Raw genomic sequence first — 21254 nt, 5'->3', positions numbered from 1 at the left:
ATTAAATTTTATCAATATGAATACCTCAAGTGTCCAAACAGCTCCCTAAGAACTTTATCCTGCCCCTGCACAGTCAGTACAATTGTTTTCACCATCTCGGTACTATCACTGTAAGCATTATCTGCAACAAAATTGCTGATTAGTTTTTCTCCCTGAAAAATAGAAGTGGTCTCCATAGCCAAAAAAATATAGATACCTGGAGTGCGTGGCTTCAACTGCTTGTATAGTTCTATGGCCTTCTGTTCCCTAATGAACATAAACAAAAAAAACAAACCAAACAAACATTTACACAATGTTGGGCACAATAGCTATAGACAGGTTAGGCATTGCTGTAATAAAAGCAGTCAAACCAGCAGATCTCCAACATATGAGACACAACATTAATGTTAATATAGAAAACCAAAATATGCTGTTGGGAGAGTTAAAATAAGCCAAACTACCAACAGCATAGGTAAACAAATCAAAATAAAACTATAGTTGCAGAATAATAATAAAATAAGTTTCCCAAGCAAAGATCTAGAGGTGTAGCATATTTTGTCTCAAGTAAAACATTGAGACGTGTGACAGTGTTGGCTAACCTGCGACACTCCAGGTGTTGGCAAAGCATGCTGGGGCTTGTAGTTTTACAATATATAGCAGCTTATTGCTGGAAAGGTATGCTGGGACTAGTAGTTTCACAACACCTGGAGTGTCACAGATTAGCCAACACTTCATTAGGAGAACTAAAAGATGGGCATCCAGGAAGTTATTTTCTGCAGAAATGGTTTGATAAACATTAAGGTGCAGATTCAAATAGCCGCGTTGTTCTTCAGAACAACAAGGCCGCGGATTCTGACAGAAAATCTTCGCTGATGTTTTCTCGCAGCTAATAGAGCTGCAAGCAAAAACCAGTGGAAAAAGGATTATAGTAAGGGTAATAATGTGCGGCCATGTTGACCATTGCGACTAATTAAAACTTGCCCTTAGGGGAAAAAAAAAAATTCAACCAAAACAAAAAAATCATTTCAAAGCTGAATCAGCTTACAGGTGCTCCATGACATCTCCTTGTCTACGAGCAAATGGACTCCTCTGCAGTTCAACTATTTCACTGTGTAGTCCCATAATCTGGTCATCCAGAAAGGAAATTTCCCCAGCCTAAGAAAACAGGGAAATGCATAACAGTAAGTTAGCTGGCAAAAAAAATTAAGCTTCCAAATGTATGCAACATATGCATGCAGGCTATTGTGAAAAGATTAAATCACACAAGTACAAAGAGGGAGAGAAACATAGTGAGATAGATGTGCTTGTTTTAAATTAAGAATTTTGATACTGAAAATACCCACATACTCTTAGACAAAATTGTTTTGAAGAAGTTGTGGTGTCAATGTAGAATCATTAAAACAATGTAATCACTAAACAAAAAAAAAAACAAAAAACTCACTAAGCTTATTTATGATACCTTGGCACAGCCTACTGCTCGATCCTCCTTCTCTTTCCAGGCTCTCAGCATCTTCTCCGAAGCTAAAAGGCAAAGAAAACATTATTGTGAAACTAAACAGATTCTGACATAACAGCCTGTGGGATAAGGTGACTAAACTAATTATATAATGTCAGATTACAGTATTTGATGGATCTGTAAAAACTGAAAACAGAATATCTCCCACATACACACTAGCAAAAAATTATATATACAGAGATTATATATATATATATATACACACATACATATACACATACACATACATGTTAACCCATGCATGATACTCATGCATTCTAGTCAAATCAAGCTACTTAAGGTGTTAAAAAGTTTCTTGTCATGCATTTGGCCGATAGCCCAGGCCTCAACCACCAACCACTCCCCACTGTCATCCTCAACTGTCACTTCTCCTTCAAGAAATATATATATATTTTTCAAATCTTTATAAACACTTAACAATTAACAAATTAAAAACATCTTAGTATACCAAATTTCAGCCCTTTCTGAATTTTTTTTCCCCACACACACTAAGAATTTAGTAGGTCAGTGTATAACTCCGCCCAGCAGGTGGCGCTGCAGCTTGGTTTTATTTTTTCCACACACACTAACACACGCCACTAGACATTTATATTAGATAGAGATAGATAGATATATATATATATATATATATATATATATATATATATATATATATATATATATATATACATATACATATATACATACACACACTACGGTATTTTAAGGCCAATTTATTTTCAAGCCTTAGGGTAAAAAAAATGGCTAATATATTGTCATGCAGTTAGTTTCAGTACTTCGACATATAGTTATGTATTAACAATCTGTAGAATTATACTTTGCTAGACATCATCATGATAGCTCAAACCCAAATAAAGCTTACAGAGGGGAGGTAGGTACAAAATATATATATTATATATATATATTTTGAGCCTCTGAAGCAAATCTTAAGCGCTCTGACTACATCCAGGAGCATCAGCTGTTCTTGTTCACAGAAGATCAACTGATTAAAGTGAAAACACGACACCATCTTAGATTGAATTGGAGATGTGAGTAAAACTGCCCTGATATCATGAAAAAAAACAAAACGAGCAGGGGTACAAGCAAGACAGGACCCCAAATTCAGAAACCAGTCTAGCTTAAGAAATTGTTACAAGGGAAGTAATTTTCCAAGTCAAGTATTTCAAGTCAATAGTCTCCAAAGGTTCCAACGGAGGAAGCTGAAGAGACGAAAGAACCAGGTTAAAATCCCATGATGCTTTAGGAGAGGCATAGAGAGGCTGGCTGTGAGAACCCAGAGAATTCAGAATCCAAATGCTTACCCAAGAGAACCTGAGAAAATGTTTTGGAGTCTGAGACTTAGGAGTCTCTCTAAAGGCACGCTTCCTAACCCCATAACATACACTTTTCCAGCATCTTGATCCATGCTGGTTCAGCCTGGCTCATAGCCACATAATCAATTACTGCCTGAAAGACCGTTTCTTGTGGGAGTGTGTCTGCTCCAAGCGGAGCCACAGAAAGAGGCAAAGCAATACTGACCTCTCCAGAAGGTGCAGACAGTTAAGTCCGCTCAGCAATGGACTGAATTGGGGTTCTTGCCCAAGCTGGTTCTACCATGTTAGGTGTGTCACCCACTGCCACCACCGGCGCAGAAGTCTGGATCCACGGCTGGCACACAGTCATCAGTGCACACTTATCAAATTCTATAGGTTTGACACTTTTGCATCTAGAGATGCCTCTTTTGGTCACAACTACACACTGTTAAGAAGCAGTCCCGCGCTTAAAAGCAGCTTTGCTGCAGGTAGCCTGTGAGAACTTATTCTTTCTTCATTAAGGTTTTATTCCCTTAGGTTTGACAGGAGTGTTTCACGCCTGTCTGCTGCGCAGAATGAATGATGCTGTTATCAAAGCATTAGTTCATTCTTTTCATTTCCAAGTGGGAGCTAACTTGACAATAATGTAGAGGTAGTGTCAATCAGCTACTGATCTCTGACCTCAGTCCCCCGAGCTTGAAAATTGCCCTCCTATGGAGGGATTTCTTAATTCAGTGTGTTTCAGCACTCACTGAGAACCCTGTCTAGCTGAATAGCACTTGTTTTAAACATGGCTACCGCCATCTGCACTGCAGGGAAGGTCATTTGAAATCTAATTTCCCTGGCATAATTACCAGGATAATTTGGCCAGGTGGCACCCCTTCAATAGGGCTGATGCCACTAGGGGCACCAAAACCACCAGGAACAGTTCTATGAATGAGAGGCTCCCACTGCACTCCGAATGGGCGCAGTACTGTTTGGTTTCTCCCAGGAAGGTCTACATCTGTGCAGCTGTGTACCACAAATTTTTACTAATAAAAACACCAACAAGACAGTACAGCATCTCTCTTTTCTTCTTGGAATGCAAATCTGTAAGGAGCGTACTGGGTCCTTGCAAATACTTATCTGATGAGGTATCCCCAGCCTCAGAGTTATACTGACGAAAAGCAGGAACCACAAATTTCTGGTTTAGATGGAACTCAGAAATGTCAGTTTGCACAAAAGGTTTCAGAACCACCCTATCCTCGTGAAACACCATAAAGGGAGATCTTCAAGACAAGGGCCCCAATTCTGATACGCTGCGAGCTGTAGAGATCACCAGGATGAAAGCAGTCTTTAAGGATAAATGTTTTAAATACACAGATAGTTGGGGCTCAAAGGTTGGCTTTGGTAATGCCCTGAGCACCAGGTTGAAGTCCAAGGAACCAACACCAATGGATGTAGGGAAGCTGTACACGCAGCACCAGAAAATGCAAGCCTTTCAGATTCGGGTAGCTCTTAGTGAAAACTGGTTTACAGGCCCATAGCATTGTCTGCACAATGCTTTCTGAGAGATCTGTAGCTTGTAGGATAATGGCTGCATTAATATAGTTAGCCGTACTAAATGTTGATGCCGGAAAGGACCTTGAGAGAAGTGGTCTGGTTGCAATGGAAGTTTCCATGAAGGAGCATGCGCAGATGAGATTGGAGTAACAAGAATTCCTGGGCCAGTTCGGGGGCCATGAGTATTGCAGAGTGCGCTTTTGATTTTCTTTAAGCAGCACGGCCATGGGAGGGAAAAGGTAGACTAGCGTCAAGTCCCAAAAAGCAATCATTGCGTCTATGAACGCCCCCGAGTCTCTGGACCTGGCACGTTGTCCTTCACCTTGTGGTTAAGCTGCAACATCATCAGGTCGACATCCAGCTGTACTCACCGATTCATTGGTTGGTGGAAAACGTCTGGGTGGAGTCACCACTCCCTTGGATGAACAACCTGATGGTGGAGGTAAGTCCACCAGTTGTCCACCCTGGGAATGAACACAGACAGGATGGTCTTAAGATGTCTTTCGGCCAATCGCATGATGCAAGTTGTCTCCCTCATAGCCTGGGGGCTCCAGGTGCCTCTGTTGATTAAAATATGCCACAGCCGTCCAATTCCACCCTTAAAGCTCTTCCAAGAAGAATTGGTCGGGCCCTGGCCAGTGCCTTCAGTACAGCCCCAACTCCAGTACATTGAGCAGGAGGTGGAATTCCTCCAATGTCTACCGACCCTGGAAACAACTGCTTCCTAACCTCGCAAACAGGCATTCATAGGGAGAAGGATCCAATTTCAGATGATGAATTGCTAAGGTTGCCTCTGTTTAGCCACCACAACAGGCACTGGCACACTCTGGTACACAGAACAATGCATTGAGACGTCAGCTTTAAGTGGAACCTGTTCCACTTTGAGATGAGATCATCTTGCATCTCCCTCGAGTAAAATGTGGTGAACTTAACTGCCTTGAAAGAGACCATTTTGCATAGGACTCATGCAAAATTGGACAGGCTTCTTGATCAAGAAGGACTTCACCATATCGGGAAGGGAGACTATCTTGCACTCCGGAAGAAACACTTGTTGAAGGAAGGTGGGGTTGAGGGGGCGGTGGACTAAGAGTATCACCACTATCCTTTGTGATGGTACCTTTTTTAAAGTTCAACATCCACTCATGTTACTCCAGAGTCCTGCCCTGCTCTGTTACATGGCTGAGAAATAATGCCAGGAAATTTGTCTTTATCATAAGGTTAACCAGGTATGGGATCAAAGTTATCCACCTGGTTCACAGCAAGGCCACCACAAAGGCCATGACCTTGGTAAAGACCCTTGGGGCTGTAGACAATCTGAAAGGCAAGGCCCTGAACTGGAAGTTCTGAGACTGTGCAGCAAAACAGTGTAGACACTGGTGTCCCTCCAAGATAGGTATGTGCATGTAGGAGTCCTTCATGTCTATGGTCACCATGCACTCCCCCTACTCCATACTGCCGATTCTAGATCTCAGACGACTCCATTTTGAATGTGTCCACCTGCAGATGGACTTTCAAGGACTTTTTTTTAGGGTTTGTCGAGTCTGTCAGAATTTTTCATATGGACTGGGTGAAAACTATTTCTAAAAAAAAATAAAAAAAAAATTTGGCAGAAACGTTTTTTTTGAGATGTGGACACCTTATATTCATACATTGTCTCCACAAATAAGACAATTTAATCTGCCTTTCAGTTTACATCTAGGTGTAATTGAAACTATTATGAATATCTTGTAGTATTTATAAGTTACTGTAAATATGACTCATTATGATTAGAAAATCAAGATCTATGATGTCAACTGGCTCTACTGTTTAGATAATATCTTAGAATTGTAAAATGTGATGTGGAGAAGGTGGCTATTTGTATATTGACATAATTTAAATGTTTGAAGATGTTTTCCCTCTTACTTTTAGTGATATTGTGTCATGCAACTTAGAATTCAAAAAAAAAAAAAAAAAAGTTTCTGTTTGCACTCACAGATTCCATAGGCCATTTGGTCACTGTATCGTTCCAGGTCGATCTCGATGCTTTTTTTGAAGAATTGCAGCTTTGCTTCAAGTTGCTGAGAGGCAGATACCATTGTATTTTTCATCTTCGTGAGATTGGTATTGTAACGTAGTAGACTAAGCCTAAAAAATAGTTTTAAACAGCAGTAGTGTCAACTAATGAAGAATATGTCATATTTTATATATATATATTTTAACAGAATTGATGCTGCGCACTCATGCAGCATACTTACATAGCTGCTCTTTGGCCCTGGAAAAGGCGGCTGTAGTCCTCCTTCAGGCCAGAGACATAATGTACAGCTTCTGCCCACACCTTACGAAGCTGTAGTATGGGAAGCTGGGCTTTGCTATCCTGCACTATATTGGTTAAAACAAAAACAAAAAAAAAAGAGTTTGTGTTCTCCCTATTTACATTTCTCATGTATTAGAAGCAGGACACAGGAACAAAAAACAAACAAACACACACACACAAACCCCAACATCTATAAAAGAAATATTAAACTTCCTATAGTTTTATGCTTTGCAAAATGAGACACTGAAGGAATCTTCAAAAAGATTGCTATAAACCAAATATTAACTGACTTACCAATGTAATTTACACATTCTGAAAGGTTTCTTGGTTGAAAGGGTCCTTCATATGCAGTTTTGCTTTTATCAAACAAATATACCATGTAGCTGTCCCAACCTCTCTGTGCAAGCACAAAAAACAGGGAAAGGCATTTATTATTTCATTAAATTGTGAGTTTTCTGCTTGTTCAAGTAAATGACAGACATACAAATGTCCCCTGCCTTTAAACAGGTACACAAAATGTACATTTATGTAAATACAGACATTAAAATCATAAACATGTGTGGTCAAATGAGGCCTAGAGTATTGTCTGCATTTTGTCTGCCAGAGAATATTTAATACAATATAGATCAGAAATTCTAATCTCACCACTCCATCGATTACACATTGGGAAGCAGGCTTTCTGGGATCAAGAGAAACCCCCATTTCAAGCAGCAGTTCTTGGTTGCAGGTACTGATTCCAGTATCTCTTTCAACACGAGATTGCAGGGAATGTAAGCTTTCCTCAGGTTGTAGGAGGAAGGACAGGATCTTAGCAGAAGTCATGTTCAGAATGTGCACAATCTGTAGTATTGGATACAATACTCTGATGAAAAAGCTATCTCATTAGTCAGGCATGTGTAAAATATATAAGGAGAAGCCATTGGGAAAGGTAAGCAGACATTATTACCTTTAGGTTCAGAACGTGATCCATCAACACAAAACACCGTGGACGACCAGTGTGGTGATCTACCCCTCCACCACGCTGCTGAGGATCCCAGTTCAACACCAACTGTAACCATGTCTCCAACTGATCTACCATGATGCTAAGTAAACAAAAAGATTAAAAACACAGACTGATGGTAAAAAAATGTTTTTTTTCCCGGTTGGACTACCAGTGATATCAAGCAGGTTAAATTTCTTGCCTACCAAACAATTTTTTTCTTCCAGAATGTACATTTCATATTTAGCACTATTTATTTCTCTATATACATATACTTGTGTTATAGTACATTTCTGCTGGTGTCAGGAACACAGCTATTTCTCCTCCACAGAGCTCTCATTCAATTCATTCTCCCACTTCCCTAAAAGCATTCTTCTTACCCTCATCCCTTCTAACCATACATGCAGGTAACGTGCAGAAGGGATGTCCTCAATTATCACACATCATGCAGCCGTTACTGATGGGTTGTGAATACGCACAGAGTGGTGGTGATGTCATAGGAGTGCCCGGGTAGAGCGTTGAAAATGCACAATGATCAGGAGCATGGGCTCTTCCCAAGTCCAAAGACCATGGAACCTGTGCTGAAGCACAACTGCTCCCATCCTCAGAGACTGGCATTAGCAGTCACCAATGTCTCCAGATATTAAACCGACGACCCTTGTTGGAACGCCCTCAAATGAAACTGTGCAGTCTGCACTGCCTCGAAGGTATAAACTTCAATGTACAGGTGAACAGACACTTGCCTACAAGCGAACACTGAACGTCTTGTCGTCAACACCTGTTTATCTCTCTGCATCCCTCCCCAGGGAGTGGAGAACTGAGCTCATGCCTTCACAGAGACAAAAGGAGCATAAACCTAGGGCCATCGTGTCTAGGAGCATTAAAAGAAAGGAAGTCTTTAGGAATCTGAAAAGTGGTCCTTTTAGAAAAGTGATCTATGGGATCATCCACCTTTCCTATATCTTTGCTAGGGAGAGAGTAAAGGGATTGCAATCTGCAAGAGACCCGAAACCTACAGTCAGGTGCTGCCCACATATGCTAAGCAGGTCCTCGAACTGAGCAGATAAGGGACATTAAAATCTGAACAAAAAATAAATAAAATCTAACTCATATCCTGTATGCATGCTCTATACTATAAGTCAACACTGGTTGACAATATAAGTTTGTTGCATGATGTAGCATACACAACACATTACATAAAAACAATGTTTTAGCCAAGAAATCACTAAATTCACATTTTATATGACCAAATCTAGTTGGTTACAAAATATTCTACAGAATAGCTAACCAAACCCTAACATGCATATTACATTTAAGAACGAGGGCAGCACATTAAAAAAAAAAAAAAAAAGAGGATTTATGTACTTACGTTAAATCCGTTTCTCTGATTCCGTCTGGGGGACACTGCTTACCATGGGTTATGGAGGGAGCTTGGGGGAGTTGGCACCTAACTAGTTAACTTTAGTACTGCCGACAGACCCCTCCCCTCTACAATCCCCTTGCCCCCTCTTGTTCAGTTAATTAAAAAGCCCAAGGAGGAAAGGCCAGTCAAACAAGAGCACACAGAAGAAAAGCAGAAGGGAGGGATCGCAGTGTCCCCCAGATGGAATCAGAGAAACGGATTTAACGTAAGTACATAAATCCTCTTTTCTCTTTCATCCAGTCTGGGGGACACTGCTTACCATGGGGACGTTCTAAAGCAGTCCCCTAAGGGTGGGACTACTCTGAAAATCCCGCTCGTAAAGCACTACGAGTGAAATTTGCATCAGTGGATGCAAATACATTAAACTGGTAAAATTTTGTAAATGTATGGACAGAAGACCAGGTGGCTGCCCTGCAAAGCTGGTCTGCAGAAGCCCCATTTCTTGCTGCCCACAACGCCCCTACCGATCTGGTGGAATGGGCGGTAAGTCTCTCCGGCACAGGACGGTTAGCCTTTATGTAAGCCTGTTTAATGGTTGCCGTAATCCATCTTGCAACGGACTGTTTTGAGGCTGGCCAGCCTCTCTTATTGGCATCATAAAGAACAAATAGAGAATCGGTACGTCTAATCTGAGAAGTTCTTTTGACATAAATGCGGAGAGCCCTAACCACATATAACTTTTCCATAGACTGTTGATCAGAATGGGAAGTAGATGAAAAGACCGGAACTACAATTTCTTGGTTCAGATGAAAAGCCAAAACTACCTTTGGAACGAAGGAAGGAAGGGTTCTTAACACTGCTCTGTCCTCGTGGAAAACCAAATATGGTTCCCGACAAGACAGAGCTCCTATTTCCGAAACCCTACGCGCAGATGCGATAGCCAAAAGAAAGAGGACCTTCCAGGTCAACCACTTTAAATTTGCACCAAGTAATGGCTCAAAGGGAGGCCCTTTAAGCATATCCAGCAGCAGGTTGAGATCCCATGGTGCTGTAGGCGGAACATAGGGAGGTTGAATATGCAAGCCTCCCTGAAGGAAAGTCCTAATATCTGGTAAATCCGCTATTTTCAGATGAAAAAACACTGAAAGAGCCGATACCTGAACTTTTAGGGAACCTAACCGAAGCCCTGCCTCCAGGCCATCCTGAAGGAAAGCCAACAAGCGAGGGAGACAAAAGGAGGACGAGGGACATGTCCTATTTTCGCACCATTTGATGTAGGCTCTCCAAATCTGGTGATATATGCGAGCTGAAACTGGCTTTCTGGCTCGCATTAAGGTGTCTACTACTCTGGGGGAAAAACCTCTAGCCCTCCAGAGGCTGGCTTCAACAGCCATGCTGTTAAACTGAGCTGAGGTAAATTCCGGTGACGGAAGGGGCCTTGCAGAAGCAGGTCGTCTCGTGACGGAAGAGGAATTCCCTGTCCTTCCGCCATAGAGATTATGTCCGCGTACCAGACTCGGCGCGGCCATGAGGGAGCTATCAGAATTACTGGCAGACCCCCCTGCCTTACTCGTCTGAGTACGTGAGAAAGCATGGGAATCGGAGGAAATAGGTATCCCAACCTGAATTCCCATGACATCGTCAGGACGTCCACTGCCACCGCTAAGGGGTCTCTTGTCCTTGTGCAGAACCTGTGAACCCTTCTGTTGTATCTGGAGGCCATGAGATCTATGTCCGGAAGACCCCACCTCTGAATCAGAGACTGGAAAACTTCCGGATGGAGTGACCACTCCCCCGGCATCATTTGGTTTCGACTTAAGTAGTCGGCCTCCCAATTTCTTATTCCTGGAATGTAAACTGCGGAGATTGCAGGGACATATTTTTCTGCCCAAACCAAAATTTGAGCAGCAATCTTCATTGCAGCTACACTCCTGGTTCCTCCCTGCCTGTTGACATATGCCACGGCTGTAGCATTGTCGGACTGGACTCTGATAGGATGGTTTTGGAGGAGGGACTGGGCCCCCCGGAGGGCTAAAAGAATAGCCTTCAACTACAGCACATTTATAGATAAGGCTGCTTCCTAAACGGACCAAAGTCCCTGGAGTCGGAGGTGCAGGATTACCGCCCCCAACCTTTTAGGCTGGCGTTCGTCGTGGCTATGATCCATGAGCATGGAGCGAAGGACCTGCCCACCCTCAAGTGATCCAGGACTAGCGATTCTATCGTCCTTGGAGATAGAGATATTTTCTGGAGATCCAAGCGTAGGTGGGATCCTGACCATTTCTTCAATAGATCCCACTGAAAACATCGGGAATGAGCTCGACTGAATGGAAGGGTCTCGAAGGAGGACACCATCTTTCCCAGCAGCCGCATGCACAAGTGCATTGAGGGGCTGGGAGAAGTCAAGACCCGAGTTGTTACACTCTGAATAGAACTGATCTTCTCGACGGGCAGGAATACCTTTTGCTGACTGGTGTCCATAATGAGCCCTAGGAAAACCATGCATTGACACGGGACCATCTGAGATTTCTTTAGGTTTATTAGCCATCCATGGCCCTCGAGAACTGCCAAGGAGAGGGGTAAGTGATGACGTAAGCCAGTCTCCGAGGAAGATTTGATGAGCAAGTCGTCCAAATAAGGTACTACCTGAACTCCCTGTAGGTGAAGACATGCTGCCATAAATGACATGATCTTTGTAAAAACCCTCGGCGCTGTGGAGAGGCCGAATGGGAGGGCCCGAAACTGATAGTGTGAGGATCCCATCTTGAATCTTAGGAGAGATTGATGGTGGATCCAAATGGGAACATGGAGGTAAGCGTCCTTTATATCTATCGACGCCAAAAATTGATCCTTCTCTAAGCTGTTTATCACTGACCTCAGGGATTCCATCCGAAACTTGTCCACCCTTAAGTGCACATTGAGGCCCTTTAAGTTTAAGATGGGCCGGAAGGAGCCGTCCGGCTTCTTGACTAGAAACAGGTTTGAATAGAAGCCCTGTCCTTTCTGGTAGTTTGGGACCCTGCAGATAACTCTTTGAGAAAGAAGAGAGGCGACACAATCTTGTATTGCCTGGCGTCTTGATGGATCTCGAGGTAACGGAGTTAAGAAGAAACGATGTGGAGCCGTGCCCAGCAGGTCTATCCTGTACCCCTCTGATAGAATGCCCTGAATCCAAGGATCTTGAGAGGACGCTGCCCATTGTACTTGAAACAAAGACAGACGTCCCCCCACTGGGGCCCCCTCCAAAAGAACAGGGTGGTCGTCAGGATGTAGGCTTCTCCTGGGTCTTGAAGGTATGACGGCTACCTGCAAACGAGGATCTCCCCCTGGCAGAGGAGCCTCGAGAATTGGGCTGCCTGCCTCTAAAGGACTGACCCCCTAGGCAAGGAAGCCCCCCGAAACGGCTGGCGAAAGGAGCTGACCCGAGGGTTACGGCTCCTACTAGGGAATACCGGCAAGGAAGTGCTTTTGCCCCCCGTTGCCTGTGAGATCAGGGTATCCAATTCCGGGCCTAACAAACATGCTGCAAAAAAGGAATGGTTTCCACAGACTTTTTTGATTCCGCATCTCCTTCCCAGGATTTCAGCCATAACGTCCTTCTTGCAGAAATAGATGCAGCCTGAATAGAAGATGAAATGGCTGCTGTGTTCTGGGCCGCCTCATAAAGGTACCCCGATGCCTCCTTTAAATGCAAAGCCAGGGGAAGCAAGTCAGAGCCCTGTAGTGCCTCTGCTAACTGGTCTGCCCATGTTTCCATGGCTTTAGCCACCCAAGCTGAAGCAAAAGTGGGTCTAAAGGAAGAACCCGCAGCTGCAAATATAGATTTCAGCTGAGATTCTACCCTACGATCATTGACATCCTGCAGAGATGCTGAACCCGGGGTTGGGAGTAAAGTGTGTTTGGCCAATCGGGCTATTGGAATATCGACCTTCGGAATAGTCTCCCAGCAGGCCACATCTTCCTCCTGTAACGGATACAGGGAGGAGAATCTTTTGAGTACAGAGAACCTTTTATCAGGCTGTTTCCAGGCTCGTTCAGCAATATCCTTAAGCTCTACTGAAGGTGGAAAACGGCTAGCCTTTCTTTTGGCCTTCTTAAAGAGACTTCTGTCTCTAGGAGTAGGATCCTCCGGTTCTGGTAGGTCCAAAGCTTGTCTTCCTGCTAAAACCAAATCATTAATAAATTGGCTTTTAGAACTTTCTTCCTGACTCAAAGGTTGAACCTGGTCAGGATCAGAATTAATTTCCCCTTCTTCCTCTGAAAACTCCTCAGAGTCTGAAAGGACCGTAAGGGTATTATCAGACCTAGGATGCTTTCTTTTAGAAGGCGGGATGTTAGGGGATTCAAGTAACTGGTTTAGCTTATCCAAGCCCTTTATAAATGCTGTGGACCATGGCGGTTCTGTGGGAACAGGGGCCTGGTCCGTCTGTAAAGAGGAAGACCCTGGCATAGAGGTTCCAATAGAACCTGTGGCAGTAGGGAGGCCCAGCTGTGTACTAGGATTATTAGCCACCGAGGTTACAACACTAGACCACAACTGATTGGATTGGCAAACCATCTGAGCTAAAGAGGAAACAGACTGTGATAGGGGGGCCACCCAGGCCGGTTCCTCCGTCGGTGGGGCTGACATTTGCTGGGTTTGCGCAGGTGGGACCTCTGCTTCGCAGACAGAGCATAGCGCCAACGGGTCCTTCTGGCCATTATGTAATTTAACATGACATTTAGAACATGTAAAATATTTTGCAATAGGGCCCTTTCCCTTATCTGACATTTCTTAATAAAGGAAGGCACACCAAACACAGACTAAAATTGAAAAATTTAGCTGAGTAGAGAGAGAGAGAGATATAAATGTGTGGAGAGAGAGGTGTAAGCTACAAGTAATCAACTAATCTAGATATAAAGTTGTACTTGTAAAAATTTAAACACATAATAATACCTAAGCAAGTAGGAGAACTATAAAATAACCCCTACTAGCCCACTTGTACACAGCAGTACAGAATGTGTGTTTAAATAAATCAAATACTTAGCCCATAGGCCAAACAGGGGAGAAGTCCAGCAGCAGTATCCTGGTGTCTGCTCCCTCAGCTCTGTTCTCTCTTCCCGGGCTTCTCCTTGGCGCCAGAATACTGGACCAGACCATCTCTCTCTGTGGAAGGAGGGGGAGCTCTATTTCTTAGCTCCCCCCCCTTTAGTAATGCTGCCTCTGCAGCGACTCTGTGGCCAAAAATAAAAATAAAAATAATTCTGTGGCAGAGTAGTGGAGACCTCCGTGGGAGGTCTCCGCAGCGGAAGATACCCGATGCCCCCTGCTATGCATGAGGGGGGATCCAGGTATAGCCCCTTTTTCTGTGCCCTTCTGAAAATCCAAGATGGCCGCCGCCATATTAAACATCTGATAACCGGCGCTCTATGCCTGCAGTGGCAGCGCCGGTTATCGGGGAGGCTCCAGGAGTGACAGCGGTCCGTGAGAGCGCTTGTCACTCCTAATTCAGGCACCCATTCTTCCTGTCCCTGTCAGTGAGAGCCGCTGGCTCCCATCTGACAGGGGAGTGCCAGCGCTGCTACTGCTGTGAGAGTGTGCTCTATAGTAGAACACACTCCAGCGCTGTCACCTGCAAAAAAAGTTTCTAAAGATTAAATAAAAGAAATAAAAGTTTAAATTTATACTAAGCACTAAAAAACACTGCGCAACTCCGCGGGCACCTAAAAAAAAAACTGAACAAGAGGGGGCAGGGGGATTGTAGAGGGGAGGGGTCTGTCGGCAATACTAAAGTTAACTAGTTAGGTGCCAACTCCCCCAAGCTCCCTCCACAACCCATGGTATGCAGTGTCCCCCAGACTGGATGAAAGAGAAATACTAGTAATTATATCTGTTATACTGTATAATAAAATCAAAATTAAAAATGGATTAGCCAAATCCTAATGTAACAGCCAAGATGGAATCTTACTAAAAAGAATAAGTGTTCAGGTGAGCACTTCCTAACTGGCACATTTACACTAAAGAAATATCTGTATTTAGCTGTAACAAACCTGCACAAATTATTGGGCTGTGGCAAATGCATGCTGAATCTTATTTCCCCTGACATCTCTTCATAAGCATATATGTGCTTAGCATCCTTCTTTTTAATTTTCTCATGCCTATTATAGGAGAGAAGAAAAAAATCAACAAGATTAAAGGGGTCTTACATTATACCATATCTAACCAACCCACCTTCCCTAGAAGAGTATATTGGTGGGGATGTCTCTACTGTAATGCCCACTATTTAATGGTTTCCAGCACTGACCTATAGCCAAGACCTCTGCTAATCACCTTAAATACTGCTTGGGTTGCCCCAAAGAAAGGCATTCATCGGTAGCAAACACCACTGATTTAGATCTTTCCTGCTGAAAAGAGCAGCGTTAAAGGTGATTAGCCAAAGTCCTGATCATGGATCCGTGCCAGGACTCTGAAAAGTACACACATGGTAGGGGTCCACCAAAAGTAATATTAAAGGAAACATTGATCAAATTCAATAATAGGTTAAACAGCTTTACTGTACAAATATCAGGTGGGTTAGAAGACATAAAATTTACCTCGCAGATAAAAATGATGCCAAAATGTATTGATTCTAATGTTTACTATTTCTTTCATCATTTCTTTTATCCCCGACTATGTTTAGGGATATAAAATGTGCCATTTCATTTATCCAATAACTTTGTATCTTAATGCCATTGTGTTAAGTGGATTCTCCCTATAAGACCTTTCAAAAATAAATACATATCTGTTGATGTACTAAAAGAAATATGTTGGCCTTTGCAAGAAATGAGTGGCATACCTTTAGCTTCCGCCAGAGGCAGCAACATATTTAAGGCCAGTAGAGCTCACACTTAGAAAGTGTGAGCTCTCAAATACTTTTGAACTATAGACACATCTACATCAGAATATGGCAGATTTCTTACCAGGTGAAAGGCTGCATGTTATGTAGGAATGGTCTGAAACCAGCTATGCACTCGAAAACCATGGTACCAAAACTCCAGTAATCCACAGTAGCAGTGTACGGCTTGTTTTCGAATAGCTCTGGAGCCTTTAGTTGAACCAGAAACATAAAACATACAAAATAATTGAAACGATTTCAAATTAAACAATTGATTACAAAGAATTACCACATGCCCTGCCTATGGACTGTTAATTCTTAATTACTTTTGCTCAGAGTACCCGAGGGCTACAAAACATCAGACGTACCACTTACACTCGTATTTTGGAGCCAAAGTTTGGTAACTGTAGAGTCTCTAGCCTGAAGAGAGAATATGAGTTAGGCTGCTTCATATCTGTGGACTACCTCTTTCCCCCCCAGAGGATCAAGCCTCAAACGTACACAAGTGTGCTCCATCGAATACAACTGTCTGGACCCAAGATTGCTTGCTATACCTGGTTCTCATTAAGTTAAAAGAGACTCAACGTCTGTTTACAATCCCTGGTGTTCATTCACCCAAACCAGGGTGCCCTATAGGTGAAGGACGCCCGTTGCTCGAAACTTGGGGTCCCATATCCTTTAACATCTGGAGATTCTAGCCTAACGTGGAATCCAAGTTTCCAGATGGGTCCATATTGGCCGTTAAGCCTATAATGCAAGCTAATTGACGACTTTATTAACCTGCACCTACTGGGCTAAGTCCATCTCTATACCTCTAGTGGAATACTTATCCCCCCAACTGCAATTAGGTTGCTCCTGATGGCACACTGTGCTACTTTTACTTGCTGCCAACCCTTGTGGTGAGTTGCTGGCAATCCAGCCAAAGACACTCTTACTGCAAACCTCGACTGGAGACCTGTATCTCATCAAATGAAGAATCCAGCATCACAAACACTTAATGATAGAGCTTCCAGGAACGATCTCTAACTTCATAGGGGAGTGAGTCACTGTACCCTCTGGGCCATAAAACCTTAAAGCACTGTAAGTCCATTGAGGTGTCCAAAACACTGTTTCCTGCCAACAGCGTACACCATACAGGGGAGGTTCACAACTCCACCAATCTACTCCTCACATTGAAAGTGTTCATGTCTGCCTGTCAACAATACCATACAGATCACATATAGCTAGATTTACTAATACATGATGTATGCTCAAAGACCCCAATTACAAAATTATCTTTGATAGAGCACGCAATGCTCTCTGCCTGAGGGGTCTTCAAGAAGCCTAGGGACATTATTTGTCACCTACAGTATTATACACAAAAGGAGGTGATATGAAGTCTGATGCTTAAATGGAATTGACTTTGATGGAAATAAAAGCCATATATTCCAGGACTTCTTGTGGCCAAATTGTAGCAATGTTTAAGCCATTGTTAGATGGGTTGCGCAAAAAGAGACATCAAGTAACGTTGGAGCTTCCCCTCCAATTGCTGCTAAACAGTACACAAGCATCTCCTCAGAGGGCCGCTAATTTGGCCACCTTTTCAGAATTTTGGGATCTCCATCATATTTGCTCTCCCTTACTAGTAATCAACTTATCTGGAGCCCCCTCTTTTTCCTCACCAGAAGTATTTACGCAAAGATCAGAGTGCCAAGAGCCTAAGAGTTCAGGCTTAGATAACACTTGACTACGCCCTCCAGTTCTCCCTTGTCTCCTCAAAAAGTGTGACTATTTCCATGCTGTTTAACATTAGACTAATTTAAATTGTAAAAACTTCTTTTGATTATAACCGTTGTTTATTCTGTCCCTGGCCATCCCCAGACACTAGTTTACACTGTCTGTTCTGCTAGTAATACTGGCCTCAGACCCGAACATTCAATGCCAACTGTATCCTAGTTTACAGTTAAAAGTATTACATGTACCACAAACTAGAAGAGTTATCAGTCACAAGTTTTCAGACTTAAATATGCATGTCTTATTTCACAGTTTTGAAACCATTTATAGATTCTTCTCTCTCATGTTAGCTGTCACCACTAGATACCCACAGCAACACACTCCACCCAGGTTAGGATGGTTTCACCAGGAGTTACTACAAAACCTTAAAATAAATACTTGCCCTTCTGTTTCAGATCAAGAGTGCTTTCCAAACAAAACTAATAGGGTGCATATCCCTATTATTTCTAAACAGGCGAAGGACCCCTTCCCTTTGACCCAGCTACTGGCCTATTTCTGAATACCTGCTGAATATTGATGTGAAGTTATTTGCCAAACTAGTAGCAAATAGGTTGCACATTTTATTGCAAAAGTACATGATAAATGAGGATTTGGTCCCAGGTTGTGAGGCTTAAGAAAACACGTCAAAAGTATTATTCCTCATTAATCATATCTTAAGATCTATTTCCAGAGCTTCCTCCTGTCAACAGACACTGAAAAAGCATTCGACAGGGTGATTTGGAGATTTATGTCAGGGTTGCTGAGACACATGGTATTGTATCAGACATGCATACATAGGGTTCTGTTTTTTTCCATTTCAGGGTTCAATGTGAGAGACAAAGAATAGAAAACTTGTGCTTTTTGCAAACAACTTACAAACCCAATTGTTTCAGCCTCAAATCTTATAGCAGAGTTGTGTGAATTCTGCAAGTTATCCAACTTCAAAAGTAAACAATTCAGAATCAATAGTCTTAAACCTCACAACGACTCCTCGTGCAGTTAAGGGTGCTTTTTCTTTGATTTGGCCCAACTCATCTCATATTTGGGAGTTTATAGCACAAAAGACCTTCCCCAAATTTTCAAATAATTACAGATTAAACTGCGCTCAGTATTTACTAGTTACAAATCTAAACTTAACCTGGATGGCAAGGATTAGCATCCTTAAAGTGAACTCCCTACCTTAAATCTTATACCTTTTTTAGCCTATACACATTCCTAACAGGTGGTTCATGGACATTAAGAAAATAAAAAAGACTTAATTTGGGGTGCTAGGAGTCCCCGTTTGAAACTAAAAGTACAATGTGGATGTATACATCTAAGAGGTCTCCAGTTTTTCCTATTTTGTTTACTGATTATTTAGTGCTTGGGAGCAGCATAAAAGACTTTGTTGTGAGGGGTGCATTCACAGCCAAGTGATTAGGCAGAAGAGGTATATCTAGACAGAGAGGGTGTAGGGATTTTGAATGGCTACAGGTATCATATGCTGAACAAACTGCAGTCCTTACAATCCGGACAATAAAATTGGACACTTTATTCAGCTATCCTGGAATGAAGTGTTGTGTAAATACCAACCTCATTACACATGCTAAATAGAACACTTCAGAGGACCAGGAGTGTAGAATCCAAACATTGGATTGCAATAGAGGAGAACGCTTTGCAAATAGCAGCAAGGATGGCACCATCCCAATCTGCCATTAAATTACTCACCCTACAATTCCACCCCCTCTAATATATCTGAAGAATCTCAGAGACCAGAAAAGCATCTCTTTGTTGGTGTTCGCTCTGTCGTCTTTTGTGGCGAACTCTTGATTTCCACCAGGCCTCGAACTTTAATATGAATGACATCTCAGTGCAGAATATTTCTAAGACTCTTGGGTCAGATGGCTAGCACTGCAGAAGGCATTTCGGTATGAGGCCGTTTGATCCAATTGTCAGATAAAAGACACAGGGCATTAGAGGTAACAAGTTCAGCAAAGTCATTAAACAAATAGTGCTTAAACTCTATTTTGACATGGATTCTTGGGAGTGGACTGGAAATTTACATGCTTTCTGTCTTACTACCCGATTTATATGAGACGGGTTAGGCCAAGTCCCCTTTCGCTTAAGCTTAGACACAGGTATTAACCTCCCACCCCTTCCCTAACCATGTTCTTTTACACAACATAAATTCATGAAGACTGACCCAAAAGGTAAATTGTAGAAAAAAAAATAATATTCATGAAGTTTGTTAGGTTGGGGAAAAAAACATGGTTAGAAAAATAAAACAAATCAATGCCTCTTTTCAGTCTCATAGGGTGGGGGTGCATGTCAAGACACAATATGATAATGCATAGTATATGATTGGAGCAAAATTAATTTTGAAACTGCCTGTGCATTTGAAGGATGCAAACATTAGTATAGCCTATAGCAGGTAATGCTGCTGCCATCTACTGCTGTATGTAATGATCATATATTGTTCTTGAGTAGTGTAATCTTATTTGGGTCTGATGAAAATTATCTCAACGGAAGTACTTTTAAAATTTCTCCAGTGGACTGGCCATCAGTGACCTGTTGCTCTTTAGTGTAAAAGTCCTTGAAATGTACATTAGTCCTGGATTTCCAGCACTGGTTCTTGACTACCAGTTTGACGATCCAAGAAGCCAAGTAAAAACTCTTACTCTTAATCATTATACCACTGTATTTTGTTATCATTCCTTATCGGTGTCAATATTTTATGACTGTACAGCCAAACCTCAGTTTATGTGAAACTGAGATTTTCTCTTTTAACAATCTGAGCCACAGACTAAAATGAATCATCTTGGATTGCTCTCATGGAAGAAATCTGACAAGGACTTTTATAGCTACCACAAGTCAGAGACTTGCACCCCAAGAAAAAAAAAAAAATCAACTTCTCCAATGATCCAGGACAGGGAATCATTCAGTAGCTATTGAATGGTCCACTGAAAAGCTTCAGAGCTTTGGTAACCCGAAAGATGAACAGATTGGAAGGAGTTATGAAAAAGGTTATCCCAGACGGATGACCAACTACTCTGGGGCTGGAGGGGATAAGTCCCAAAATGTCTATACTCCTGGATTGTAAGGTGGGATTTCTGCATTCTCCAACATTGGATTTTTCAGATTTAGAAGTATAGGAGGGCTTCTTTTAGGTTTGGGCTGCCTCTGTGGAGTAAACTTAGGGCTTACGAGACATGGTCCAAGGCCGTATTCTACATGCCATCACCGAATTATCAGAGATATGGCTGTTATTCCGGCAGAATTAAGAGCCAGATATTATCAAGCTGCATCAGCTTGGCCCTGTACCATAGGAGTGGTTCTGTCCAAGGGAAGAATGCTTTTGCCACCCAATCAAGATGCAAATTATTGTTGAGTGAAAGAGAAGCGATGGCCATTCTTGTTTTTCAGGGTCCTACTTCCTATCTGATGAAACATAACCCAAATGTGTCACTACTGCTGAAAAGGATATCCTACCTGTAAGTTAAACCTTTTACCTTTATTATTTCCATCTTAAAAACTTTTCTCCTTTAAAATTTTTTTGAACCACTTTAGTCACAAAAACAATATTCATATAATTAATTTTGTAGATGGAGGGTTTTCGGAATGTGTTTATTTTCAGCAGACATTGTTTCTACATTTGGAAAATAAATACTGTTCAGAATACTAATCTCAGCTTTGTTTTTAAAAGCA

General features: G+C 42.2%; 1 protein-coding gene across 1 annotated transcript in view; it reads right to left on the bottom strand.

Annotated features, from left to right (window-relative positions):
- The window catches only part of CHUK (component of inhibitor of nuclear factor kappa B kinase complex), a 42585-nt gene that overhangs the window by 8138 nt on the left and 13193 nt on the right, over positions 1-21254 (bottom strand). The window contains exons 7-17 of the mRNA XM_075217054.1: positions 15904-16028; positions 14995-15102; positions 7569-7704; positions 7268-7462; positions 6917-7019; positions 6564-6687; positions 6302-6453; positions 1439-1500; positions 1025-1134; positions 197-246; positions 25-121 (exon numbers count right to left, since the gene is read on the bottom strand). Of these exons, the coding sequence (XP_075073155.1) occupies positions 25-121; positions 197-246; positions 1025-1134; positions 1439-1500; positions 6302-6453; positions 6564-6687; positions 6917-7019; positions 7268-7462; positions 7569-7704; positions 14995-15102; positions 15904-16028 (1262 nt within the window). The remainder of the gene's footprint in view (positions 1-24; positions 122-196; positions 247-1024; positions 1135-1438; positions 1501-6301; positions 6454-6563; positions 6688-6916; positions 7020-7267; positions 7463-7568; positions 7705-14994; positions 15103-15903; positions 16029-21254) is intronic.

The sequence above is a fragment of the Mixophyes fleayi genome, chromosome 6 (genome assembly GCF_038048845.1).
Source record: "Mixophyes fleayi isolate aMixFle1 chromosome 6, aMixFle1.hap1, whole genome shotgun sequence".
In the NCBI taxonomy this organism is placed as follows: domain Eukaryota; kingdom Metazoa; phylum Chordata; class Amphibia; order Anura; family Limnodynastidae; genus Mixophyes; species Mixophyes fleayi.
This window is presented reverse-complemented; position numbering and strand designations above follow the sequence as displayed.